The sequence below is a fragment of the Salmo salar genome, chromosome 27, assembly GCF_965601325.2.
Source record: "Salmo salar chromosome 27, fSalSal1, whole genome shotgun sequence".
Classification (NCBI taxonomy): Eukaryota; Metazoa; Chordata; class Actinopteri; order Salmoniformes; family Salmonidae; genus Salmo; species Salmo salar.
In genome coordinates this window covers 13,502,232-13,523,753 of record NC_138317.1, presented here as the reverse complement: position 1 = coordinate 13,523,753, position 21,522 = coordinate 13,502,232, and the positions used below count along the sequence as shown (strand labels likewise).

The window sequence follows — 21,522 nt, the reverse complement described above, 5'->3', positions numbered from 1 at the left end:
TTCTTTAACCGGTCTCCTCCCCTTCATCTACACTGATTGAAGTGGATTTAACAAGTGACATCAATAAGGGATCATAGCTTTCAACTGGATTCACCTGGTCAGTCTGTCATGAAAAGAGTTCTTAATGTTTTGTACACAGTATATCTCTCTCTCTCAAAGACAAAACAGAAAAAGTTGACAAGATGGAAAATAAATAATAGAATAAAGCAAGAGGCAGAGAGGCATCTAAGATATGGTGTTTCAAGACGGCCCCGAAGGATTGGTTGTATGAGTCGATTATGTGAAGTAATTAATGATATTTACAGACAACAAATGAGTCATTGAACACCATGATCATTTGTTTAGATTTTAATTTACTGACATGACAAAGTAAATTCAAAGCAAGAAGTGGCGACGATTAACACTTGGCGTCAAGGTGTGGTCTATTTCTGTAGTGTTGATAAAAGCCCCTCCCCCTAAAGCTACTTCAAAAGGACCTGTATAACCGACCGTCTCAAAACTGAATTAACTGCCTGAACTTTATTCGTTAAGTACTGTAAATCAAATGCAGACTTCTCATAGTTGCTTCAAGCGGCCCAGTGCAGTCAAAAACGTGATTTACCTGTCTTATGTAGACTGAACAAAAATATTAACGCCCCATGTTTCATGAGCTGAAGTAAAAGATCCCAGAAATATTCCATATGCACAAAAAGTGTATTTCTCTCAAATTTTGTGCACAAATTAGTTTACATCCCTGTTAGTGAGCATTTCTCCTTTGCCAAGATAATCCATCCATCTGACAGGTGTGGCATATCAAGAAGCTGATTAAACAGCACGATCATTACACAGGTGCACCTTGTGCTGGGGACAATTAATGGCCACTAAAATGTGCAGTTTTGTCACACAATGCCACAGAGGTATCAAGTTGAGTGGCATGCTGACTGCAGACATGTCCACCAGAGCGGTTGCCAGAAAATGTTATGTTAATTTCTCTACCATAATGTCTGTCTGTAATAATGCCCTTTTGTTGGGAAAAACCCATTCTGATTGGCTGGGCCTGGCTCCCAAGTGGGTGGGCCTATGCTCTCCCAGGTCCAACCATGGCTGCACCCCTGCCCTGTCATGTGAAATACATAGATTACGGCCTAATTTATTTCTCTTTCAATTGACTGATTTCGTTATATGAACTGTAACTTTAAAATTATTGAAATTGTTGCATTTATATTTTTGTTCAGTGTATATATATATATATATATATTTCCACACTGATGTTGGAATAATACTGTTAAATTCAGAAATATTAGCCTGTGGTGGTGGGATGAAATTTTGGCCTGCCTGAAATGGGTTAATAGACCAATAAGAAAGAGTTCCAAACCTCTCAGCTAATTTTCAGGTTTCCCCTCCCCACTCCGACCACTCGCAGACAGACAGTCCTATCAAAATTCTTGCTCCAGAAATTGCTCTTTCCTAAGAAGCCATTTGTTTCTTTTTGACCATTTAAATTCTTACCTAGCAATTATTTAAAATTGAGATAAAAACAGCTGCATTGGACCTTTAATGCGACTCTTATTCCCATATAGTCATCTTTAACCCCCCACTGATCTTAAAAGTCATCCACAAAAGATGCTCCAGCAGAACCCCTTCACTGCCCATACCATTCTACTTCTGTATAATTCCTCCCTGCTACTAACTACAGCATAGTACACCATTATGACAGCGAAAGTAAAGCCCATGCTTACTCTAGCAGATAGGACTTTGGGGAACACGGCCCTCAAGGCCATCTCTTCGTTCGTTCCTCGGGCTTGCAGAGTCCGCTTCTCCACCCAGGCATAATTGTGCATTGTTCTGTATAGGACAGGAATGTACTCGAGTTTCCATCATGGCTTAAATGCATCAGATGACGACTACCCGACAGTTTGCTTAAAAACAGGGCTTTCTAAGGCGACTCTTTGCCATTTCAAAAGTTGCATCAGCCATTAAGATGCATCAGTTGGTCAGAGCTGTAGTGACTTCCCTTTAAAATTTAGACCTTCACTTTCTGTCCACTTATCTTACAAATCAGACCACTGCCTGCCTCGTTGCCATAGAAACCAAACCAGACCACAGTTACAAACTTCTCTCATATTCCTCAAGAGGGGCAGTGATAGCTGAATAGAAGACGACCCCTGATGTGTGACTCTACCTGGGTTGTGACGTGTCTTGGATGATTCTCAGCTGCTGTAACCAACTAACTGCGTTGGATTTCCTCTCTGCAGCCTCAATTCACGTTTAGATACTATTCTGTGGTCTAGCAAAGCGGGACTAGTACTGCCACTTTCTGGCCTGGATGTTCAAAGAAGAACAAGGGTGAGAAATGGGGAGGTAGTGAGTGAGGTACAACCTCGAGGTTAGGTTTAGTGTGAAGGGTGAGTTTGGCATTGAGATGGCAGGGGCACAATCCCCTAACTGTGTGTGTGTGTGTGTGTTAGGGGTTGGCTTAATGCAATGAAGTGCAGGCTAATGGGGACTAGGGTAAGTTTAGGTGTCGCTATAATATGGCACAGTCGGAATCATCCTTTTTCTCCCGTCTCCTCTGACCTCCCGGCTTGGCTGCCACTTGACCTCTCACCTGGAAGCAAAACAAACATTCATACAGGAAATGGACAAGCTTCTATGTAGGACGTTTATGAATCAAAGATAACAGAAAGTTGTCTTTTAACCTAGTACCAGAAAAGTACAACACTGCACCGTGGTGAAAGAGTGCAATGAGTCCTTCATATTTTCTGCTCAAATAAATTGTAGTGTGATGGAAAAATCACCAGGGGACACTTTCTTTACCAATTGTCTATACCAGTAGTCAAACATTTTCAGCGGGGACCCCATTTTTTCAGCCAGAATTTCTAAGGGACCTCATTTTTTTTGCAAACCCACATCTAACGAGAATCTTAAATATCAGTGCATTTTGATTTTTACATCAAGAAATAACCTTAAATTCATCTCTTATCCAAATTAAAAGAAAAATAAATTTACTCAAAATTGCATAAAAAAAAAAAAAATATTCATGGGGAAGTCTTGAATATCACAGGTCTATACTGTTGTATTGTGTAAATCTGTCATACTGTTGAAGTAAAGCCTAGAGAGGGCACCATCTTTCCTTCTAGTAAATGTCTTGATAGTGTGTGGTTGGTTACCTGCTGTGCTGGGGCCTGGGAGGGACCTTGTTGCTGCTGCTGCTGCTGCTGGTACTCCTCCTCCTGCAGCCGTCTGGCCAGGTCCAGGTCACTGACGGGCCCCGGGGCCGCCCCCTGCTGCTGCTGCAGAGACATGGCCACCAGGTAGTCCTGGCAACCAAGCATACACCACGAGGTGAGTGAATGTGTAGTCATGGAAATGTGCATAGAGGCTGAAAACCTTAACGTCCATGCATGATTTACAGTACATACAGATCTCAAGTTAGGATCACGTTAGACACAGACAGCGTGGCAGTTCTACACATAAAAATAACGTAAGTATCTAGCTGCAGCATAAGACATGGAGATCGTCTCTGTGGCGCATTGGATACTGCCCCCTTCTCAATCAACAGGTATCCTCAAACGAAAAATGGTGGCGGTGTGTTGTGGAGTGGGGGGGGGGGTCACTGACCTGGTCGATCTGTCTCTGCTGCTGCTGGGGCGTGAGATTGTCGGGCTGTGTCACGAGGACGCTCCTCTGGGGCGGGTGGCACAGGCGGAAGTCTGAGTCGCAGAAGTTGCCGTCGCCCTCCACGTTGTGTAGGCTCTCCCACACCAGCCCCTCCTCCTGCAGGAAGCCCTGGTCTGTCACCAACAGGTACAGGTGGCCCTGTGGGGTCACAAGGTCAAAGGTTAGAAGTCATTCACTGGGGGGGTGGTGGTAAGCAGCGTTTTAGAGAACGTTGTGCTACTGCAGGGCGCTTGAGGGAACGTTACAGAACGTGCTATATGTCGCTGTCATGTACAATACAGTCTTATCTATATATGCCATTTCTATCTGCAAGGTTCTATATGTTGCACCCTATAGATTGAGCCATTGATAAATTCCCTTACCAACACGCACGCACACACACGCACCTTGTGCTTTATCATAGTGCTAAAGTGGTTGTTTCTGAAGAATACAGACAGCTCGCCCTCCTTGACTGTAGTGTTGAGCTCACAAAGTCCGTGGTACGATAGCTGGGTCGCTGTGGACTCCAGAAACTGCTCTGCCACCAAACCTGAGACGGAGAAGTGTCAGCATAAGAGAGTAAGGGGAATAGCTGTATTACAGAGGAAACGGCCAAGTGAACAGAATGCAATTGGGATTATTTGATCAACTTCCCATCAAGACCCTCATCAATAAAACCAGTTTATTAGAGCTGGGCTTGAATATAAGTCTGCACCACCTGTAGCTCACCAGGACAAGGGTTGGTGACAACTCAAATGTATGTCAAGTAAGGATTCAGAAGGTCCTCTACCTTCACTGACACGGCTGCTGTCGTCCGAATGCTTGTAGCCAATGATCTTCTCTACCAGCTGGTTGTAGCTTAGCTTTCCCACCGCTGCCACCATCTCAAGGCTCTGGAGAAAGAAAATACTTTTAAACTGAAGCCCAAAACAAGGGATTTGGGGCATTAATTGTGAAAGGAGGGCTTTTACCTTCACATGTTCTACAAATGTCGCTTACCTGAGGGTCCACCAGCCAGCCATGGTAGAGTGGGATATCCAGCAGGTCAAAGACGATACACTCTGGTGTGTACTCAAAGTCCGACACACCTGTGAAGCGCACGTTGACGTCAAGGCCCGTGGACAGCTTTGGCAGAACTGCCATGGCATCGCTCATGTTCTGCGGATTCAAAGATAAAAAATGATGTTTATTAGAAAACTACAGATGTTGGAAACCTGGGTTGGGGGTTACTACTGTTTCGATTACAGTCGATTTTGAGATGAACTTCTAGAATTGAAGATCAGACCATTTTCTAAGAGTCATTTGAATTAATATTTTTTGTTGAGATGGAATGGAATCGTACTTGCATACGATGTAGAGTTGGTTGCACAGAAGAACAGTATCAGCTGTTCCTAAATAATTTTCTCATATGGTTTACACCTCAGTTCCATTGACATGTAAGGTATGAGAATGCTGAAGGATAAAGCTAAGTGGATATGCAGGTTAATCTTGTAGTTCAAAGTTCACAAGTGTTTCCAAGAGACCTGCACTCTCAAGCATACCTAAAATATCTGTCACTGTCGACTCCTACAATATGGTGTTTGAGTGAAACTGAGCAGTTAACTAGAATCCTCTGAGTTTAGCAATGAAAAATGAACCTAGGGTTGTCCCTTTAAGAAAATATGGGTCGACCGAAAGTAGTCTGTTCTTTCGACCAATCGATTAGTCAATTTTAAAACGTGTATTTTTCCATATGTATACACACCCTGTGTTTAATAAAATCAACTATATGTATTTAGCTTGTCAAGATCACTGATGAAATATGACACAAAAGACTCAACAGGGAGCAAGAGATCAAAATAACCAGAAGAAGAAAAAAAAGAAAAAAATCCTCCTCCCATTACGGCTTTCTCCGATTCTGCCATTACTCTCCTGAAGTTGCTGGTAATAGGCTACACGAGGAGTCGGGAAACTCTCCTGTGGAATGCCAATTTATCTTACCATTTCTACCAATCTGCGTGCCAGTTATGGTTTTCATATGCACATTTTCATTTCATTTATACTAACAACGTCTTCGTATCTCAAAATCATTCATCTGGTTAATGACAATTCTATCCAAATCTAAATGAAACAAACTTAAAAAGTAACTTACACTGCCAACTGGGCTAAGTAAAAAAAGTCTATAAAAGCCAACAAATAAAAACATTGCAGCCTGCAGGTAGAAAATATCCTGACAAAAATACACATGGCCTGTCTGCAACGAACTTGAAACATTGTATCAACTATTAGCTTGGGTTGGGCCTGAAGCTCCTTGCAACATTGCAGAAAATATTCAGTGTACCAGTGAGCTCGGACAGACACAGCTGTAGGCAATTTGCGCAAGCGATAAGAAGTAATCAGGTAGGCCTATTTTATGACATTCCACTGGATCAGAGCATTACATTTTTCCTTTTCTCGCCGAGTTGTTATCAAAATGGAGATAACTGGAAAGATATTGAAAATACATTGTGGAATTGTCACTCAATGGATGTAAAAATAGACTTTGTTTGCTTGCTGTTTGAGGAGAATATTCATTTGAGAAGCTCCACAGTGGTGGTGCATTAATCCAATCAGAAATACTATCAGAAACACCAAATGGGCACATTTATATGCCTACATTTGCAAGCAGGCCAGGTAGCATATAAACCTACTTCTATGCGTAATCAGGTGCGTGTCCTTACTCAACATTGACAGGACTGCTCCAAACAAAAGACAAGGACAAAAATTGACAAAACTCGTAAATGGAATTAAATAAACCAAAACTTGTTTCTCAAGTGTAGCATAGGTTATGAACTCTGCAAACAATGTGTCCACTCCAACAATGAGAACAGTAAAATACTGGAATAATAATATATTGAATGCATTAACGTAACCTAACAAAAATTGTAGATTAGAAATTGAAGCAATTACCAGTAAATTTACTACAGGTGATATACCCTATGTAAATGGTGAATTGATATACCGTAAATTCCGGACTATAAGCCGCAACTTTTTTCCCACGCTTTGAACCTCGCGGCTTAACAATGACGTGGCTAATATATGGATTTTTCCCGCTTTCAATTTTTTTTCTCCAAAAGAAAACACATTCTTTGACGTGCTCAGTTTTTTGGTGGCATGAAGCTTTCATTAGACCAATGAAATTGCCGAACGGGTTAAGGTCAAACCACTTTTTTGTTTACTGTTTAGATTAAATCGAGCACTCTCAAACTTCCCATCATTCTGATTACGGTAGTCATTTTGTCACCCTCATCATGGCAAAGACATGGAGAAATGCATATGATGCAGCTTTCAAGTTGAAGGCGATTGATCTGGCTGTTGGAAAAGGAAATAGAGCTGCTGCACGGGAGCTTGGTCTTAATGAGTCAACGATAAGACGTTGGAAACAGCAGTGTGAGGAATTGACTCAGTGCAAAAAGACAACTAAAGCTTACTGCAAATTTTTTATTTTTTGTTACAAGCAGTGTTTCGTTAAAGCCTGTGTAAAGTTAATTTGTTTTAACCTCTTACATCTAGACGTTCCGCTAGCGGAACACCTGCTCCAATATCCAATGATAGGCGTGGCGCGAATTACAAATTCCTCAAAAATACAAAAACTTCAATTTTTCAAACATATGACTATTTTACAGCATTTTAAAGACTCTCCTTTATCTAACCACACTGTCCGATTACAAAAAGGCTTTACAGCGAAAGCAAAACATTAGATTATGTCAGCAGAGTACCCAGCCAAAAATAATCAGACACCCATTTTTCAAGCTAGCATATAATGTCACAAAAAACAAAACCACAGCTAAATGCAGCACTAACCTTTGATGATCTTCATCAGATGACAACCCTAGGACATTATGTTATACAATACATGCATGTTTTGTTCAATCAAGTTCATATTTATATCAAAAACCAGCTTTTTACATTAGCATGTGACGTTCAGAACTAGCATTCCCACCGAACACTTCCGGTGAATTTACTAAATTACTCACGATAAACGTTCACAAAAAACAATTATTTTAAGAATTATAGATACAGAACTCCTTTGTGCAATCGAGGTGTCCGATTTTAAAATAGCTTTTCGGTGAAAGCACATTTTGCAATATTCTGAGTACATAGCCCGGCATCACAGGGCTAGCTATTTAGACACCCAGCAAGTTTAGCCTTCACCAAACTCCGATTTACTATTAGAAAAGTTTGATTACCTTTGGTGTTCTTCGTCAGAATGCACTCCCAGGACTGCTACTTCAATAACAAATGTTGGTTTGGTTAAAAATAATCCATAGTTATATCCAAATAGCGGCGTTTTGTTCGTACGTTCAAGACACTATCCGAAGTGTAAATAAGGGCCACGTGCACGACGCATTTCGTGACAAAATATTCCTAAATATTCCATTACCGTACTTCAAAGCATGTCAACCGCTGTTTAAAATCATTTTTTATGCAATTTTTCTCGTAAAAAAGCGATAATATTCCGACCGGGACTGGTGGTTTTCGTTCAAAGAGAGAGAAAATAAACAATGGAGTCGACTCATGCACGCGCCTCAGTTTCATAGTACTGTGACTGGCCACTATCCAAACGCGCGAATGTTTTTCAGCCAGAGCCTGCAAAGCCACGATGCAGCTTTTTGCCGCCTTCTGAGAGCCCATGGGAGCCGTAGGAAGTGTCACGTAACAGCAGAGATCCCCTGTATTGGATAGAGATAATCAAGAAGGGCAAGAAATTGTCAGACAGGGCACTTCCTGCATGGAATCTTCTCAGGTTTTGGCCTGCCAAATGACTTCTGTTATACTCACAGACACCATTCAAACAGTTTTAGAAACTGCTAATAATTATATGCATATTCTAGTTTCTGGGCAGGAGTAATAATCAGATTAAAATCGGGTACGTTTTTTATCCGGCCGTGAAAATACTGCCCCCTAGCCATAACAGGTTAATGTACCGGTAGGCACCTGCGGCTTATAGACATGTGCGGCTTATTTATGTTAAAAATATATATATATATATATATATATATATATATATATATATATATATATATATTTTTTGAATTCAGTGGGTGCGGCTTATATTCAGGTGCGCTTAATAGTCCGAAAATTACGGTACTAACAATCAAAACACAAACAATTCCCACAGGGAAGTTATGAATCAATGAATGTGCACAAACTGGCGGGAGCGAGTTGTGCATTGTGCAGCTACACTCCCATTCTTTTTGGACTGTGCCATCCCTGCGGCCTCAGCAATGGACTAGTTCACTGAGATGGGAGCAAAGAAGAACGGTTTCTAGTGCGAAATAAATAAATGTGTGTGTGTGTGTGTGTGTGTGTGCTTTTTCAGTTCTGCCCACAAATTTTCTATGGGATTGAGGTCAGGGCTTTGTGATGGCCGCTCCAATACCTTGACTTTGTTGTTCTTAAGCCATTTTGACAGCTTTATGTATGTATGTATGTATGTATGTATGTATGTATGTATGTATGAGAGTCAGAAGTTTACATACACCTTAGCCAAATACATTTAAACTCAGTTTTTCACAATTCCTGACATTTAATCCTAGTAAAAATTCCTTGTCTTACGTCAGTTAGGATCACCACTTTATTTTAAGAAGGTGAAATGGCAGAATAATAGTAGAGAGAATGATTTATTTCAGCTTTTATTTCTTTCATCACATTCCCAGTGGGTCACAAGTTTACATACACTCAATTAGTATTTGGTAGCATTGCCTTTAAATTGTTTAGCTTGGGTCAAACGTTTTGGGTAGCCTTCCACAAGCTTCCCACAATAAGTTGGGTGAATTTTGGCCCATTCCTCCTGAAAGAGCTGGTGTAACTGAGTCAGGTTTGTAGGCCTCCTTGCTCGCACATGCCTATTCAGTTCTGCCCACACATTTTCTATGGGATTGAGCTCAGGGCTTTGTGATGGCCACTCCAATACCTTGACTTTGTTGTCCTTAAGCCATAACTTTGGAAGTATGCTTGGGGTCATTGTCCATTTGGAAAACCCATTTGCGACCAAGCTTTAACTTCCTGATTGATGTCTTGAGATGTTGCTTCAATATATCCACATCATTTTCATTCGTCATGATGCCATTTATTTTGTGAAGTGCACCAGTCCCTCCTGCAGCAAAGCACCCCCACAACATGATGCTGCCAGCCCTGTGCTTCACAGTTGGGATGGTGTTCTTCGGCTTGCAAGCCTCCCCCTTTATCCTCCAAAAATAACGATGCTCATTATGGCCCATTTTTGTTTCATCAGACCAGAGGACATTTCTCCAAAAAGTACAATCTTTGTCCCCATGTGCAGTTGCAAACCGTAGTCTGGCTTTTTTATGGCGGTTTTGGAGCAGTGGCTTCTTCCTTGCTAAGCGGCCTTTCAGGTTATGTCGATATAGGACTCGTTTTACTGTGGATATAGATACTTTGCACCCGTTTCCTTCAGCATTGTCACAAGGTCCTTTGCTGTTGTTCTGGGATTGATTTGCACTTTTCGCACCAAAGTACGTTCCTCTCTAGGAGATAGGATGCGTCTCCTTCCTGAGCGGTATGATGGCTGCGTGGTCCCATGGTGTTTAAACTTGCGTACTATTGTTAGTACAGATGAACGTGGTACCTTCAGGCATTTGGAAATTGCTCCCAAGGATGAACCAGACTTGTGGAGCTCTTTAATTTATTTTCTGAGATCTTGGCTGATTTCTTTTGATTTTCCCATGATGTCAAGCAAAGAGGCACTGGGTTTGAAGGTAGGCCTTGAAATACATCCACAGGTACACCTCCAATTGACTCAAATGATGTCAATTAGCCTATCAGAAGCTTCTAAAGCCATGACATAATTTTATGGAATTTTCCAAGCTGTTTAAAGGCCGTGTCAACTTAGTGTATGTAAACTTCTGACCCACTGGAATTATAATTATAAGTGAAATAATCTGTCTGTAAACAATTGTTGGAAAAATTACTTGTGTCGTGCACAAATTAGACTTGCCGACTTGCCAAAACTATAGTTTGTTAACCAGACTTTGTGGAGTGGTTGAATAACGAGTTAATGACTCCAACCTAAGTGTATGTAAACGTCAAGACTTCAACTGTACACACACACACACACACACACACACACACACACACACACACACCACACTGCTCGACAATAAAATAAAAATTGGTCGACCAACAGCCTATAGTCCAGTCGAATAATTGGGTTCACCCGTAAAGGAACCACATTGATTAGCTCTGAACCCCATGTGTGTCAGAGCCAGGTGGTTGGATCATGGTGCTTACAACATCAAGAACATGGGTTTGATTCCTGCATGAGCCACACATACCAAACAGATGGCTTGACTTGAAGTCACTTTGTAATAAAGAGCTGCTAATGACCATTAAGTGAATTGGCTGCATCCACACAGGTGCCACCCATTTGTTTGAGGCTTACACCTTACTGTACATTTTCAGTTCAGTCATTTTGAATCCTTGTTATTCCCTAAACTCCTTATTGTGGTACTCTAGTGGCAGCTGGTGTGACTTAGCACTGATGACACAGGCTTCTGCCTCTGCTGTGAACTCCACTTCCCCTTAAAAATTTGTCACTAACTTACACCCAACCACACACACAATTTTGTGCACACAGCTACAAAAATATAGACCATTGGCGGCTGCTGAGGGGAGGACGGCTCATAATAATGGCCGGAACGGTTGTAAATGGAATGGCAAACACATGGAAGCCATTTGTTTGATTTATTTGAAACAATTTAACTTATTCCACACCAGCAATTACCACGAGCCCATCCTCCCCAATTAAAAAGGTGCCCCCAACCTCCTGTGAAGTAGACAACGCAGACAGACCTGCACCTGCAGACGCACACGTCCAAACACAAATGCACCCACGCTAGCGCAGCTTCCGAAAAAACATTCAGACACCGACAGTGTCATAAATAAGCCAAGTGGACAGATGTGTGTTTATACAGAGGTGAGTTTACCTGCTGAAAGTTGAGCTCCATTCCCTCAGCCTCCTCCCTGGGTTTGATGGACAATACGCACTCCCCTGTGGCAGAAACACAAAGTGCGGGAGTATAAAAACAAAAATGGGTAATCTGGTTTTCAGACAGTGAGTGACCAAACAGAAATGCGTGTTATGATATACAGTGCGTTCAGAAAGCATTCATACCCACTTTGTTGTGTTACAGCCTGAATTCTAAATTGATTATATGTTCTCACCCATCTACACACACACACACACACACACACACACACACACACACACACACTACCCCATAAGGAGAAAGTGCAAACATGTTTTTAGAAATGTTTGCAAATGTATTAAATTAAATACAGATCTCATTTACATAAGAATTCACACGTGTGTCAATACATGTTATATTTACCTTTGGCAGTGATTACAGCTGTAGAGTCTTTCTGGGTAAGCCTCTAAGAGCTTTGCACACCTGGATTCTACAACATTTGCACATTATTCTTAAACAAATTATTTGATCTGTCAAGTTGGTTGTTCAGCATTGATAGATAGCCAAGTCTTACCATAGATTTTCAAACCGATTTAAGTCAAAACTGTAACTAGGCCACTCGGGAACATTCAATGTCATCTTGGTAAGTTACTTCAGTGTATATTTGGCCTTGTGTGTTAGGTTACTGTCCTGCTGAAAGGGGAATTTGTCTTCCAGTGTTTGTCTTCCGGTTTTCCAGTTGGATTTGGCCTGTGCTTAGCTCTATTCCGTTTCTTTTTATCCCAAAAATCTCCCCTGTCTTTTCTGCTGGCAAGCATAGCCATAATATGATGCAGCCACCTCCATGCTTGAAAATATGGAGTTATACTCAGTGATGTGTTGTGTTTGCCCCGAACATAATGTTTGTATTCAGGACATAAAGTTAACCTTTTTTGCGGTTTTACTTTAGTGCCTTATTGCAAACAGGATGCATGTTTTGTAATATTTTGATTCTGTACAGGCTTCATTTCACACTGTCATTTAGGTTAGTATTGTGGAGTAACTACAATGTTGTTGATCCATCCTCAGTTTTCTCCTATCACAGCAATTAAACTGTTTTAAAGTGACTATTGGCCTCATGGTGAAATCCCTGAGTGGTTTCCTTCATCTACGGCAACTGAGTTAGGAGTGACACTTGTATCTTTGTAGTGTGACTGGGTGGTTTTTTTTGTACCCATCTACCAATAGGTGCCCATCGTCGCACGGCATTGGTCTTCATGGTTGAATCTGTTTGAAATTCACTGCTCGACTGAGGGACCTTACCAATACAGTGAATTCAGAAAGTATTCAGACCCCTTGGCTTGTTACATTACAGCCTTATTCTAAAATGTGTTAAATTGTTTTTTCTCCCCTCATCTGTGATTTCATCAATTTTAGAATAAGGCTGTAAGGTAACAAAATGTGGAAAAAGTAAAAGGGGTCTGAATGCACTGTAATTGTATGTGTGGGGTACAGAGATGAGGTAGTCATTAAATTTTTTTATGTTAAACACTATTACTGCACACAGTGAGTCCATGCAACTTATGTGATTTGTTAAGCACATTTGTACTCCTGAACTTATTTAGGCTTGCCATAACAAAAGGGTTGAATACTCGAGGCATTTTCCCTTTTAATTACATTTGTAAACATTTCTAAAAACACAATTCCACTTTGACGTGGTGGGGTATTGTGTGTAGGACAGTGACACAAAATCTCAATTGAATCCATTTCAAAATCAGGCGGTAACACAAAAAGTCAAGGGGCGTGAATACTTTCTGAAGGCACTGTATTTCTCCATGGTAATGGTCAGAGTTGACTGCGTTTCCAATTTGCTAGATCTTTCAATGACTGAAGCCCTTGGCTCCTGGAGCATAGGGCCAGAGATGATCTTTAATTTACTGCCTGATAATATGCAGTCTCTTTAGTTACTCGTATTTTCATGTGTTCATGACAACCTCAGTGTAATGTATGAAAATGTGTTGTTTACTGGAAGTTACAAAGCAATAACTTCAGTGTAACAAAGTCTGTATGGATGTACAGTCAATACACTTCCTTGTTTCTTACCAAGGTGAGCCATCAGGTCCTCTGTGGTGACTACTTCTGTTTGGGCGGGTAGCTTGGCCTGAAGACAAATCACACATGATTATAATTTGTAAGCACTTTTCTTGACCAATGTTCATTAAAACAATACTCTCTGAAGCTGACATCCTGCCATTTATAAACGTAAATTCTGTGTTGCCTCGATTTTGAAAGATGTTGATGGTACAAACAAGATTATAGGATTCAGAAGGCTTTGGTGTTCTCTTAACTACGGCTCATCACACCCTAACGTGAACCTGTAATTCCTGCTTCTAGAAACTTCCCTCACGCCTGTGTCATGTCACTAATTCTGGCATGCATACACACCTCGGATGTCATCCTCACCCTTATTCTCAGTCACCTTAAGAAGGCCAATTACACATCTCAATTGTCTTAAGTGGCTTTAGGCCTACTTCATCTGCACTGATCTCAAAACATATGACAGGGTAAAGCAGTATATTTTAGGAATATTGGGGGATTTTGCAACGTGCATCTCAATAGTCTAAAGTAGCCTTCTTTTTTTGTCTCCTTCCATTGATATGCACTGATCTGAAAAGAAACAGACCAGTGAATGCAAAATCCCCCAATAGTCCTACAATATACTGCTTTACCCTATCATATGTTTTGAGATCAGTGCAGATGTAGGCCTAAAGCCACTTAATACAATTGAGATGCGTAATCATGGACCCCATTAGTCCTATATAGCTGTTTCTACAGTCCAACATTACCTTCCAGCGCAGAAACAGGGTGTTCATGATGGCCAGTAGGGGACAGGGCCCGTTCTCACTCTGCGTGATGATGGGTGTCTTCTTCTCCTTCCAGGTGATCCATTTCACAAAGTAGTAGGCCGGCATCATGGGCTCTGGGTCCGGGGCGGCGGTGGCTCCTCCCGTGGCTGCGGCAGCCAGGACGTCACTGACCAGGCCGGGGACGTCAGCAGAGGGGGAGCGGCCCTCGTTTCCCAGGGCAGAGTAGGACGACAATGGCTCGTCATTCCCGGTGTTGCCCTCGAAGAACTCCAGGCTGCGGATGGAGGAGGGAGAGTCGCTTGTAGCCGACTGGCTATTCTCGTCCGACCTTCCAAACATGGCCTCTGAGCTCTCCCCGTTCACTTCGGTCAGAGTTTGGCTCTGCGGGGTGGATTGAGCTTCTTCTGTTGTGCCATTTTCAGACATGGCGGCACACGTGGCGGCTGGCGTGAGTGCGGTTCCACTGTGTTTGTCAGAACCTTCTGCTTCCATAATTTGGGTCTTGACTGATGGGACTTTGGTGGAATCTTCACGGTCCAAGGGTTCTGCTTTGTGGCTTTCTTTAGCCACAGAGGACCCTGGTGTAAGGCCGCCCTCTTCAGAAATGGCCTCTGTCAGAGAGCAGTCATCTTTGACAACGCTCAGGAGATCTCCTCTGACTATCTCTGTGCCAGAATCCGCCATAGCTGGGTAATGTTCAATATAGCACTTAATCAATAGAAAATAAGGCCAAGTCGTCGGTAAAGACTACTTCAGGCTTAGGCTGTATAAGCATAGAAAAACAAACTCAGCCCTTTACATTAAGTATATTCACGGCTTTAAAAGTTGGCAGTGACCTTCTAGGAGAACCTCGAGGGAAATCTACTCGACAATCAGTTCCCTGGTATTCCTGAGTAACAGTGTCCTTAGTTTGCAAAACAGGGTTAATGGACGGCTACAGCAGAATCCACAGTCACTCTGTCGGTTTTATGTCATTCAGACTGTAAGACAGAGTGGATTTCAAAAAAACTCTACAAGATTTCCTCTGACAAAAGATAACGATATTTACACAAAATATATATCAATTTAACCTTAACAAAAGTACATTGCAGCTACAACCTAGAGCAAATCTATCTTTGGGGGAGGCAAAACTTATCTGGTTAGAAAAGTTGTGATTTTCCTGACTATACAATGGAATACACCAGAGAGATGGACAAGTGACAAGGGAGATGGAGCTGGTCAAGCTTGTCCCTTGCCTCGTGACATGGATGACTCAGTATGTTTTTAGGATATCAGCGCGGTATGGTTGACTTCTTAGCTTCGTCTGAAAATATCAGCTGGAGAATTCGCGTAACCATATTCTTACAAAATTGTACCATACCTGCAAGAAAAAAAGATCAGTCAGGGAAATAACTTATTCTCTAACAACACAAATGATTATTCTAACTACGTGATAGGACTGACCCCGGGGTTGACAAAATACTGAGATGGTAACGCTAACTATAAAGTCGGTCTAGAAAATGTTGCATCTGCCAAGTAACACCAGAACTGACTACCGTCCGGACCATAGCTGGCTATAGCCTCGTGGTGAAGCTCAGAAGTTGATAGCTCCCATCACTAACGTTACCCGGCAATGACCATCTCAATGATGTTGGCAGCTGGCTAGCTAACGTTAGCTGACCAGCAGAAAATAAAATAACTTACCACGAAGCCAGTTGACAGCGTAAATGGCAACAACAACAAAAAGTACTGAAATGCAGACTGTTGTTGGTTCAATCAACAGAAAACGTTAACGAGCTTCGCTGGCTGACAAAGCCATGCTATTTACATGCCACGGTCTCCTCAGTCGCTATCTTGAACTCGCTTACTCCACTTTACTTCCTCTTGTACTACCACAGCAAATATTTGTATATCTGTGACCACAGTCTGTAAACAATGATGTCCCGAGCTGCATTAACCACAGGGGGGGGGACTCATTTTTAGATGTCATGCACCATGCTACAAACATTAAATACATTTAGTATAATATGCAAACCAAAAATATTTCGGGAAAAAAAAAAGAAAATGCTCAGCAAATATGCGAATTAATCAAACACCAGCTACATTAAATGATTGTGAATGTAATCTTCATGGGGACACGAGTGGTTGGAGGAGAGAACTGCAGGTGTAAATATACTGGTCGTGTTCATGAGCGTCATATCTCCTTGCTGTGTTTTGTTGCAGAGACGAAAGTCTAAAATGTGTGTTTAGCGTGTAATGGATGAGATGTCTCACACTGTGTGTGACATCTGTGATATATAAAGAGGATGAACACCTGCTCTCATTAATGAAGGAACGGAATAAAATAGTATAATCGTCCATTCCCACACAGCTTAATTTCTCCCTTGTCTTGTCTTGACCATCATTCTGATTCTAAAAGTAGGATTTGTGTTGGTAAAATACATATACAAATTCTGGAAATATGTTGTGTTGATATTGTCATGAGGTGAAAAGTATGGGACACACAGCTCTGGAGGGACTTGCTTATTGGGACACCTACACATGTGACGTCATGAATTTACCGGCGTAAACACAACCACTTTCGAGTGATGTGGATTCCGAGTCTTTTCAGTGAGCCGGCTCATTTGGCTCAGTTCAACTAAAAGAGCCATTCATTTAGCTCCTAAACGACTCTTCGTTCAGTAGCGCTTAAAAACGTACCTAAAACCATAAACAAATGCAAATCTCCAGAGTTGTGGACTCGATTCACATGGCTTGGACTCGAGTCTGACTCCAGCCACAAATTTGATGACTTGAGACGAGACTTGATATAAAATAAAATAGCTTGAAACTTGACTTGGAGCCTCAATACTCTGGACTAGACTTTGACTTGAGACTGATGTATGGAGCGAGATAGGCGCCAATAGGTTGAACTTACATATCGTTAGGATCGTAAGAAAATCTATACGTAAATTGTTAGGATCGTAAGAAAAGCCAGCGTGAAACATGAAAAGTAAATGTTAAATTAGATCTGTAAACGTGCAAACCCTATGTTATGACTATGAATTAACATTTACATGTTCAATTCTTACTTAACATCTCCCTTTACTAAGTTACATATCTTTTTTATAAGTACAAACTTTTGTCAGTAATGTAATGTGGCAGATATGTCAGAATTGTCAGTGTGTCTACCTCGGAATTGCAGCTCAATTTCTTACACACGCACACACACACATACACACACACACACACACACACACAGTACTCACATACTGGAGAGACTTGGGTCACTCTGTTTTCATGAATATATAATCTGGGTCTATAAGTGTTGAACATCCAAAATATTTTCAGAAAATAAAGCTCAAGCACCAAGGAGATAAGATAGCATTTGTGTGTTACATAAATTGCATAGTTTATTTACCAAAAAATGTATTTACAAAAAAACACACTGCAATTTGACATACCAGGTATCAAGCACAAATGGACTTGAAAAATATAAATTATTGTGGTGCCCATCAATATTACAAACTTACAGTATCATATTTATGCTCATATATTATGTTAACTAATAGCAAAGTAAAGTTTTGGAATTGACCTAATCAAGACCAAATTAAATCTGTGTGACATGATACCCTTTGGATTTATCATTTTAGAATGTCAGTGTACTAGTTAGTACACAGTCCGGGTTTTAATCATGACCAGAGGGACCGCCTAAGAGCCAAATTATCCTAGGTAGATTTAAAACAGCATAATTCTGCGGTTCTGGTGAGAACTGGCAAAATGTTTCACAAACTCATCCACGTTGAGTCAGCGTGCCCTCCTTGACTCAACACTGACAATTCCTGAGGTGACTTAACCTGTCATCAACCATTGTTGTCCTAATGTGGGTTTTAATCAGTTTTAAAGCTGAGAAGCTTCTCTCGCAAGAAGCACTGCAGACTGGTGTAACGAGATAAATCTTACAAAGTCGAAATAGCTCATGGAAGACCTCTTTATAAGGTTCTAGAAACACAACAAAGTCAAGGAGAGTAGACGGTCTGTCCCTTCCACTTTTCTCTCTCCTATCAAGAACCCGCTTGGTTTGATGAACCTCATGTTTTGAGGTCCTCTAAATCTGACTCAAAGGTCTGAGCAAAAGCAAATAGAGGCTTCTCATTCAAGAATGTTGTACTCTTTGGGTTGAGAGACTGGACCCCTTGCATTATCTCGCAATTCTTCTTTGAAAAACACCTCTGCAGCTCAGCTGTGAGACTGTCAAGCACCTAATAAAAGATAGCTCTTTGGAAGCTCTCACCATCACTTTGGTCTCTATTTTTCTGTCCTACAGTGCTCATCATCAATGAGTCGTGAAATCTTAAGCTTGTTTTAGACTGTCTTTTACACACTGTTTGTTCACTTATTTTGCAGTGCTCTGCAATCTCTTCAACCTCTTTCAATAGTTCTCCAAAGTAACCCTCACTTCTGTGGTCCTGTAATGTGTCTGTAAAGGCACCTACTAGATCCACAGACCTTGCTAGGTCAAGAGAGCATGATTGGAGCATGTCAGAAAGACATTTGGCATCACCAAGCACTTTACAAAAGGTAACCAAAAGCCCTATGAAATGTAAATCTATCTGAAAAAGAAGGCCCCTTGCCTCCACTGATCTATCACCACTATTTTCAAGTGTGATATCCTGTAACACTCTCAGAACTGCTGGAAGCCTGTCCTTCAGATTACGGCATTCCATGTATCTGCATGCCCACCTTACATCCGTAAGTCTCTGTAGTTCCCTGGGCTGTTGCTGTGGATACAGCTCTTTCTGAACTGCAAGCCACTTGAGATGAACGTATGAGCCAGATACAAAGTTATAAAGCTTCTGCAGGAGAGCAAAAAAGTTAACTGCTTCAGGCACTGATTTTACAGCATCGACAAGAACCAAATTCAAACAATGTGCATTACAGTGCACAGAAAAAAATCCAAATCTTTCACTGTTTTTAATCCGTGTAGACACACCAGAATGCTTTACGCTCATGACGGATGCACCGTCTGTCACGACTTCCGCCGAAGTCGGTCCCTCTCCTTGTTCGGGCGGCGTTTGGCGGTCGACGTCACCGGCCTTCTAGCCATTGCCGATCCACTTTTCATTTTCCATTTGTTTTGTCTTTGTCTTACACACCTGGTTTCAATTCCCCAATTACTTGTTCATTATTTAACCCTCTTTTCCCCAATGTTTGTTTGTGAGTAATTGTTTGTATGTAAGACGGTCCGTTATGTGGGCTTGCTTTATTGTATATTATTTGCCTATTTTGAGTAAATTAGGTTTATTTACTCATATCTGCTGTCCTGCGCTTGACTCCTCTACACAAGCTACACACAGACCACATTACACCGTCATAGCCTTGCCCCACACGATTATTTCTGTAGTCCAGACCATGTTTTTCAAGGCAATCAAATTTAATTTTTGTGAGACCTCCTGCATCTAAGCTTTCAGCTGACTGAAAGTGTAAAAAGCTTTCATGGACAGTACCTCACAGCTAAAGACTTTTTTCTTTAAATCTTTGGTTTCATCTGCAATTACACAAAAAACTTCCCTTTCTTTTACTTCTCTTATTATTTCACTTTGTACCATCTCAGCTAAACCCTCAAGAACTTTGTTCTGGATTTGGTGGCTTGTGTACTTAGCATTGCCACATGCATTCATCCTTTTCTCTATGAGGGTCATGCTTTGCTATTTCTTCTAAGATTGTCAAAACATTACCCTTGTTGTGAGTCATCAGACACTCGATGACCTCTCTGCGCTTTATTTTGAGTGGCAGTTAATAGGAGAACATCTGCAATTGTTTTAATGTAAGTACAGTTTTCCGGTCCTCATTTATGACATCTAACATTGATGAGTTGCTGTCAATAGCCCTTTTACGCTGATTCCAAGCATACTGTACATAGCATTGATATGATGCCCTGCCTTCGAATGGAGCTTAAACCCAGAATCTTTAAACAACGCCTTTTTCCAGTTACAAAAACCTGACTGTGATGTGAAGGCAGATTCAGGTGTATTGGGCAGAGAAAAATGCCTACAGGCGAAACAATAAGTTGAATCTTGATTTACAGAATATTCAAGCCATGAATTGTCCTTATACCAGGAGCTGTTGAAAGCCCTTTTCCTAGTACCATGCTGAGTTCTGGGAAATGTTTTCAAACACAATCTCTGGATCTTGAAATGTCTGAAATACACATTAAATAATGTGTCATATCTCTATGGAAATGTATAATTATGGGATCCACAAGATTAGATACTAACAGCTGCTAAAATGTGTAGTTGTCACATGCGTTGAAAGGATTGGACCAAGGCGCAGCGTGTTGAGTGCTCATCTTCTTTTATTAATGAGGGAACACTTAAACAAAATAAACAAACAACAGTTCCGTAAGGCACCACGACTATACGAAAACCAAAGGAAAACAGGCTGCCTAAGTATGGCTTCCAATCAGAGACAACGAAAGACACCTGCCTCTGATTGGAAACCATACTCGGCCAAACCTGGAAAACGAAACATAGAAAATGCAGTCTGACCACTAACTCTGACTAGCCTCAGGTAGGGACTGTTTGCACCTGATCTGCCTATTTGTGCTTTTTTTTTTTTTTTTTAAATACATCTGATATCTCTCCCTTTCTTTTCATGTTTAATTGACCCTATGCAAAAATAAGGCAGTTTGTGGTTACATCTAAGCATCCAATTACCCACATTTTAGTCCAATCTCAATCTTAATTACAAATCCCCATTATCATAACTGTACCTTAAAATCAACTACCAGCCCAAATTACTAGTTTGATCATGGCTAGCCCTACTTTGCACTAAGTAACTTAGCTAGCTCTAATTTCTTACACCTTTACGATAGTAAACAGGCTATCTGCAAATTGTGGTAATATTTTGAGTAACGTTAACAGATTGATAATCACAAATGTTCGTTTTAGTTCAAGTACGAAAATCGAATTGAGTTAATGGATTTCAAATGACTGAATGTTAACTTGCTGAACACTGACAGCTGTAGCCTACTAGTTACCCCACATTAGCTAAACATTCGTATACTGTAATTTACGACACTGCACTGTATATGCGTGTATTACTAGCACAGATGTAAACATGATGTTAGG

The 21,522-nt window shown here is 41.1% G+C and overlaps 1 protein-coding gene across 1 annotated transcript; it reads right to left on the bottom strand.

The window, feature by feature from the left end:
- Window positions 1-333: 333 nt before the first annotated feature.
- Window positions 334-16,529, bottom strand: LOC106588341 (ubiquitin carboxyl-terminal hydrolase MINDY-1). The gene is made up of 10 exons (XM_014177224.3): window positions 16,118-16,529; window positions 14,414-15,794; window positions 13,671-13,728; window positions 11,607-11,671; window positions 4,639-4,797; window positions 4,430-4,532; window positions 4,047-4,189; window positions 3,601-3,798; window positions 3,150-3,299; window positions 334-2,587 (listed from the first exon to the last, which is right to left on the bottom strand). The coding sequence occupies exons 2-10, from the start codon at window positions 15,116-15,118 to the stop codon at window positions 2,507-2,509; spliced, it is 1,662 nt and encodes a 553-aa protein (XP_014032699.3). The 5' UTR covers window positions 15,119-15,794; window positions 16,118-16,529; the 3' UTR covers window positions 334-2,506.
- Window positions 16,530-21,522: the final 4,993 nt, after the last annotated feature.

Bases quoted from the DNA above. Each gene is read 5' to 3' on its own strand.
- LOC106588341 (XM_014177224.3), bottom strand. From the start codon at position 15,118: ATGGCGGATTCTGGCACAGAGATAGTCAGAGGAGATCTCCTGAGCGTT. The intron at 11,672-13,670 runs GTAAGAAACAAG...TTTCTGCCACAG, and splicing joins GGACCTGATGGCTCACCTTG to GGGAGTGCGTATTGTCCATC. The intron at 2,588-3,149 runs GTAACCAACCAC...TTTTGCTTCCAG, and splicing joins CCCAGGCCCCAGCACAGCAG to GTGAGAGGTCAAGTGGCAGC.